Source organism: Struthio camelus, chromosome Z (assembly GCF_040807025.1).
Source record: "Struthio camelus isolate bStrCam1 chromosome Z, bStrCam1.hap1, whole genome shotgun sequence".
NCBI lineage: Eukaryota > Metazoa > Chordata > Aves > Struthioniformes > Struthionidae > Struthio > Struthio camelus.
In genome coordinates this window covers 66,537,322-66,544,782 of record NC_090982.1, presented here as the reverse complement: position 1 = coordinate 66,544,782, position 7,461 = coordinate 66,537,322, and the positions used below count along the sequence as shown (strand labels likewise).

The window sequence follows — 7,461 nt, the reverse complement described above, 5'->3', positions numbered from 1 at the left end:
CCTACGAGAAACTGCTGTTCTCTCCTTGTGACTTCCTTCTTCCACTATTTTAACTTGTTTTCTTTATGTAGAATATTCAGTTTTTCAGTATTCACCAGGATGACTGACAGGAAAATTTTCCTGTGAATTAAACTTTGTTAACATTTTGATCTTATTCCCCTCTCCCCTAATTTCTGAAGATTTTCATGTTGGAAATAAAAACTTCTAAGTCTGTTTTTGACAAATTCTGTCTTTCACATATTTCTTTTCATGTTCTGTGATGGGATGGAACATGTTCAATATATTTCCTTTAGCCAAAGTTCTTTCCAGTGTAACAAGCTTAACTATTGCTTTTAGGAAGAGGAAGTTTCTCCACAGTTGTTTACTTTCCATGAAGCGGTGTCACAAATGGTAGAAATGGAAGAGCAAGTTGTCGAAGACCACAGGGCTGTCTTTCAGGTAAAAGACGGAGTTCTGCATTGTCTGCGTTGTAATCCAGGAATTCAGGTTTCCCCAAGAAAGAGACATACTCTTAAGATACAGGATAACATCTGGTAATTCTGCTGCAGTCAGAGATTTCTAAGCTCATCGTAGCAAACAAGCAGAAACCAGTTTAGAGCCATAACCACCACTCTTTGTCCTAGTGGTGAAAGAGAAGCATATTTTTTGTCATCCCAGAAATTTACTAAAATTTTCCTTTTCGTCTCACAAACTTTCTAACTAGATTGTATTCATAATAAGAAAAGTTCCTATTTTTTCTTTTACTACTGAGATATTTTCTGTTTTAGTCCTTTACCAGCGTTAGTGGCTGTGTTTTGTAGTTGCAGGGAGCTTTCTCAGATTGGTCTTGAATTTTCAATTTCACTATCTAATCTATGACAGTGTTCCTATGCCAAAGCGGGCAATTAGCAGTACTGTTTCCATCCACACCATTTCTGTTGACAGTATGCTCATCTCCCTCTGAGAGACTGTCTTTCCCTGGAAGACACAAAAGTATTTCTAACTGCCTGTTTGCTTGCTTTGTAGAAACGTAAGTCAAGATTTCCTCTTGCTACTAGTCAGGGTCTTGAGAAGGACTACTGACAACACAGTGCAATGCTGGTTAGCACCTTGAATCCCTTCACATTCACAGAATAAGTTCTAATAGAAATAAGTATGAATTAGTAGCCTTCAGAAGGAAATGCAAGTTGCTTCTATTTGTAACCTTAGAGTCTTCAGGCAGGCTGTCCATTTGGCATGTCTGCTGCAAGAGAACAGCAGAACATTAAACCTGTAGGGAATACACACATCTCCTCAATTAAGGCATCTAACTCAGTTGAACATGGATGTGTTTTTATGTAATACAGTAGGGTGCTAAATAGCACATTTTAGAACAGATGTAGAGCTTTAGTTATTATAAAACACTAGCTCTGAGGTAGAATGTGCAACAGTGTAAAAGTCATATGCCATATGCTGTAGCTGTGTCCTAAAGCTTACAACCTCTGGAGAGACAAGCTGCATGAGTTTGATGTTACTGCCTGTCTGTGTCCATCTGGCCTTCTGCTGGAGATTGCAGGTCCTCACAGCAATCAGCAGCAGGAAATGTGCCCAAGGCTCAGCTCCCTTTGTTCAAAGCGTAGCTTGTTTATTCTGTGGGTGAAGGTGGGCTGCACCAATACACAGTCTATGAGCTGTAGCAGGCAGAAGTTCTTATCATGACAAAAATGTCTTGAAAGAGGTTAATAATGCTCTAGAGATGCTTGTCTTTCCTTGATTTTTAGATGTATATGTTTACATTAAATGAGATGAATCCTATGCCAATGTGAACTCCACCTGTCCTGAGAGACAAAAAACATACATGGGGTTTGGACTATGCTTTTAATATTACTTCGGTTACTGAGCACAGAGGGAAGGACTTAATTTTAGTATTTCAGGCCTAACACGCACAGAATTCTGTCAGCTGCTTTCTCTTTCTAAATCAAGGCATATCTAACAGTATCTGTTCTCCTGATCATAGCTTTGCATCAGTCTGTAAGCTTTAAGCTCCCACTTATGTTTTTATTTGCTGCAAGACTTTTTTTTTTCTTTTTCTTAGCTGGGGTTAACCAGTGGCTTTTTCTTGTTTTTATTTTTTGGTAACATTCAGAGTGCAAAGGTGCCCAAGAAAGAGCTGGTTTAGCTAATCTTTACAGTATTCTGCTTGTGTGGGGAGTTAGAAGAGAGGGCTTAAAATAGGTCTTCTTTTATACAGCTTCTCTCAAAGCTAGTTTTGAGTATAAACAGAATAACCGTGGCTGCTGTGCTGTAGTAGTGAGCCTGTGGTCATCGTCAGTGGCAACCAGTCCATACTCAAAACTGAAACCTAACTTCAGAGTTTAGTACCTGCCTAACGGGACATAACAGTGACATAATGTTCTGTTCCCTGGGTTTCTTAGTCTTGCATTCAGTATTCTAAATGTTACCTAATGTTCTAAATTTGAAGAGAAGTGGGATAGCTGGGGTTAACCTGTGGCTGATACAGCCATTGGAATTAAGAAACTATGTGGAAAACAAAGGAGTATGCTGAATACTTGTAGGTAGAAAGCATACTAGTTTGCTGAGTTAGGAACAAGGATTTGTTTTAGGATTGGAATCTCTTACAGTGTAGTGAGTAGACAGTAAAAGCAAAGTCATCTTGAAAAGAGGAGTAATTCTGTTTGTTTTGAAATTTATACCTTTGTAAATGTATTTAGTTGTTTTTTTAACTTTTGTCTAGGAATCTATTAGATGGCTGGAAGATGAAAAAGCTCTTCTTGAGATGACAGAAGAAGTAGACTATGATGTGGATTCTTATGCTACCCAGCTTGAAGCAATTCTAGAGCAAAAAATTGATATTCTGACTGAACTTCGAGGTAGACTATTTTAATCACTTTTGTATGCATTATTAGCAAAAGAGTATGGTTATATTTTCCCCTATGCTGCCCTGTAACGTCCTGGAAGGAGCAGTTGCTCTGCTGCCTAAGAGCAAGTTCACATGTTTGTTCAGTTCATCCTAGTTTAAAGAAAAAGCCTCTGCTTTACCTCCAGGAAGTACAAACTTGATCCTGCAGCTTTCTTTTTCTTTTGCTTTGTTAAAAAACAATAAAGGATGGAAAAAGAAAAGCCAAAAGGATTGTAGAAAAAAAAAAAGGGAGGAAGGGAAAAAAAAGAAAAAGTAAAGCAACAAGGAACAGGTAGTAGCAAGTCCGAGTTCCTGCTGTGTGGCGCTCCGTAACGCGCCCGGGAACCTCTTGTCATTTTTCAGTCTGTGTGTTTAGAGTTGTATCGAGCTCTTAATAGAGAAAGGTTATTAGCATACCTTTTTCCTCATCAGCCTTCCTGCCTGCATTTTGTCAGCCTCTCTTTGGTAAAAAAAAAACAAAACACAAATAATTTTTAGTGCCCAAAGTTAACTCTTTAGGATGTCTTCTAAAGTCAGTTTGTCAGCTTAGTACCCCATTAAGATGAATGGGGGTATATGGAGTCTTCCTTTTTGATTTTATATTCCGTATCTCCTTGGACTCCAGCACGTATGCTATATTGATAAAAATTGAAAGGGTTGTGAGTTTAGATTTGTGTGTTTTTGTTTTTGTTGGAGCCAAGTTAGAAAGCACCTTAAAAGATAAAATCCTATATTATACTCAGTTGGAGTATCTGCTGTAGATTACAAGAATACTTCAAGCAAATTGGATGTGGCTTGCTTAACCTGTAAGTGTATACTGGCCACCATATACTGTAGCAAAGAACTGGAGGTACTTTCTTTTGCTTTTTATGAACTAGATGATGGATTCCACTTCACAATAAGACAATTTGAGAAACCAGCAGTGACAAAACACCGGTTTGACTGCCTGATTTTTAAAAGTTATTAGATACTGCTTTTGAAAAAAGGTACTGGAGGCAAAGGCTGTTTAGGAGAACCTTGCTTCTTTACAGTTGGTGTGATGCATACACAGCTTTACAGGAGAGAAGAACTATTAAGTCGAAGATTCTTTTGCCCAGCAACATTTGTGTTCTGTACATGGCACATAATGATCGCTGAGTATTTCAGCTTCTATTTGTGTCGTTTTGGGACTGATTCCTTTACGGTTTCATTTTTGTTTCATTCTTGGGCCTATTACAGGGGAATAGGAAGGAGAGGAATAGAAATATGAAAGAATGCCATGCTTCCTTCCTCAGGTTTCTCTTTGTGTTAGGAATAGTACATTTATCTATTTATAGTGAATAGCTTCAAAAATTGCATCATGATTGCTTTTCTACATTCATGGTAAAATATGGGAGAAGAGAATTTACTCTGCTGGGTTTTAGAACGTATAGAAGTGACTGACTGTACACCTAAATACAATTTTGGATGCCTTTAAGGGTGGTTTTGGAAGCTGCTGGGAAGAAGGAGGAAGTATGCTGTGTACTCTGTAAGTTAGAAGCAGAATGTAAGTGTGAACAAGTACATGCTGGGAATGCAACTGTGCAGTTTCTAAATCTATCCTGCCTAGAGACAGGAGAAGCATCTAGGAAGGGACTAAGTTGCTAAGCAACTTGTTTGCATGGTGAGTATTGAATTTAAGCTTATCTCAGTCCTCTTGTAGGTTTGTAGCCTCAGCTTTTTTTTGTGGAGGAGTGTTCTTTGTTGTGCATTAGGGCAGGGATGTGGAGCATCAATGCTTAGTTGCAAGATCTGTGTTGAGCACAAGCACATCAGTACTCATTCTCTCTTTTTCATTAAAGATAAAGTGAAATCTTTCCGGGCAGCTCTACAAGAGGAGGAACAGGCCAGTAAACAGATCAATCCGAAAAGACCGCGTGCCCTTTGAAACGGGCCCTTGCTGCTAAAGGAATCCACGAACCTGTACTGCTGTAGCACACATTTGTTGCAAAACCCAGTGGCCCTAAGAACTCAACTACTTGAAAGCGTAAAAACTTTAGAAATGTCTGTGGAAATGTCCTGTTTCTTATTCACCTGAATGACATTTTCAGTTTTGTGTGAAATGCTCCTATGATGTCTACAAAATGCTTCTAGACCAGACAGCACAACCATGCAGGGTTCAGATCTGTGAAGCACTTTGTTTAAAATATTTCATTTATTCAAATTGTGAATTTTATGTTTTGGAAATATTTGCCATGTTTTTAATAATGAAGTAAAACTGTGGCCATTACAAATGTCACAGTATTTCCTTTTAACTGTGTTCAGTTTTGTTACAAAGACCAGCTGTGCAGTTTTAAATTGTGTTTGCATGCATGCACACCTCACTAGTGGTTGTACATAACTTCTCTTCTACAGACAGCTGTGCTCACCTCTTCCCATTCTGTGCCTTGATGAAGGCTACTTAACCCTAAACATCCTCTTTCTGAAGCACAGCCTTAATAAACAACATTCCTTACTTGTCAATGTAAATTACTTTTAGTGTGTGTACATTTTTAATGTGTTTTGAGACTTTTTTTTTTTGGTGGCTAGTTCATTTCACAGGATGTGCCATATCATTAGAACAGGAACCGCAAGAGCTGTTAGAGTGGACAAACAGCTGGACATTCCATCCTCCTTGTAAAAATCTGGAATCTAGATTTATTTGAATACCATAAAGAGTGGCTATATAATTCTAACATTTTCTCTGTAAAAAAACAAAAAACAAAAAAACAGAAATATAAATTAGTTGATGTATAATAAAGGGTAATGTTTAAGTATTGAGGAGAGTTGTATCTTAGGATAATGCAGATATACAGTATGTGGTATAGTGTGATAATGCTGTCAGAATAAAGGTGCAGTCTGACCTCTACATATGGATAGGATAACTGTCGAAGTTCCGGGATCCAGCTGAAGAAATACATAGTACCCTTTTACATACTGTTAAAATTTGGCTTTTGATGCATGACAAACTTACATGTACATTAACTGTAGCTTGCAGGTAGCTGAGTAGTTCTGTTGCTTTAAAGAAAGTAGCTAATACCTATTTTACCCTTTGTACAGTGCCAGCAGCTGAAAAGTGGGGTGAAACTGCATCATTTGAGGATTTGCACAATACCTCTATCTAGTGCTAATAGAAAGCCCATAAGTACCTGAATTCTCACAAACGGCGCCGTGTGTTATCGGCACTTTTTAGGTGGTGGCACTCAAGTTATTTTTGCAAATTAATATCCAAAAAAAGATTGACCTTTCCTGTAAGAACTTCTTGTCAAGTGAAGTATTGTAGACCTCTCTAGGAGTTCTCCCTGTTTCCAGAAGTTTATATCAGCAGTCTTTCCCTTGCAACTGTTTAAAAAATCACTCTTGGAATACAAGCCGGTTTGTGCCAGGGCTGGAGGGAAATATAGGGAAGGCAATGAAAAGAGAGTTAAATGAGCCAGGAATTCTCGTACTGTTTAATGTTTGTATCTCCCATAGGAAGGTAGGCTATGGGAAGCTTTTGTCGCATCATGGTTTAAAAAAAAAAAATCCTCCTATATGTAAACATGAAACCTGAAACAACAATGTAGATTTTACACAATGTGTTTAATAAATTAAGCTATTAAATGAATTACAGATGAGAATTTACTTCTATGCAAGTTATATTTTGCTTTGGGAAGGTTTTTACTTTATAAACATGTCTGAGTTGTTATGTTTTGAAAAATATTTCAGAGGCCTCTGATTTCAGAATGATTATTTGCTTTTGGAAATGACCATTCTGTGCAAGCTCGTAATATAGGAATAAGTTCCCTGAAGCATTTTCCTGACCTTAGTTTTAGAGCAGCTTTTGACGAAACATCACTGATCCTTCTGAGCATTTGTTTAAGAATGCAACTGAAGTTGCGTTGCAGTTAAAAAGAGGGGAAAAAAAGTGAAATGGAAGGCAGTTGCTTTTGTTAGTAGGTGATAGTACAGGTTAACTAAAAAAGCCAAGGCTTTTTTTTTTTTTTTTTGGAAGTTGCTATAAAGGAATCTGACTTTCTAAAGTCTCCAAAGGTTGAGACATCCAAAATGAGACATAATCAGTTCCCTGCTATTCCTCCATGCAAGCCCACAGCCACAAACAGACTGTGGTTTATAGCAGCTACCAAAGAGGAGAGGCAGAAGAGAGGCAGTTAGAGTTTGGCAGCTTTTTACTAATCGCCAGAAATAACCTATGTAGTCCTACCAGGTAGCAGATATAAGATAAAATTGCACGTGTCTAGCAGGGGGGGATGTTAAAACAGCCTTTGTTATACGCGCATGCTGTAAAGATCAGATCTACACCAATACTGAAGCAGTGAGAATTTAGATACAAAACTAATGGCTTTTTACGGCACTTCAAGTCCTGCAGTCCATTGCTATGACAGACTGGAATTACTTGAATTGAACTCCGAGAGCATATTTTGTTTCCTGTCCTGTAAAATGAAAGCATTTGAAGAGCGTGACACAGATCTCTACCATGCCTTCCTTCTATATTGGTCTTGGCATATTTCTGTGCCTATTTACCATCACTCATAAATTTATTCTGTATGCAGGGAAGCAGCACTAGAATCATGAAATTATAGATT

The 7,461-nt window shown here is 38.0% G+C and overlaps 1 protein-coding gene across 5 annotated transcripts in view; it reads left to right on the top strand.

Annotated features, from left to right (window-relative positions):
• Positions 1-6,482, top strand: part of LOC138064841 (kinesin-like protein KIF2A) — a 59,352-nt gene extending 52,870 nt beyond the window's left edge. For all 5 annotated transcript variants that reach the window (XM_068928961.1, XM_068928959.1, XM_068928960.1 and 2 more), the window contains 3 exons: positions 337-438; positions 2,714-2,849; positions 4,699-6,482. In XM_068928961.1, coding sequence (XP_068785062.1) covers positions 337-438; positions 2,714-2,849; positions 4,699-4,784 — 324 coding nt within the window. In that variant the 3' untranslated portion in view covers positions 4,785-6,482. The remainder of the gene's footprint in view (positions 1-336; positions 439-2,713; positions 2,850-4,698) is intronic.
• The last annotated feature ends 979 nt before the right edge of the window (positions 6,483-7,461 follow it).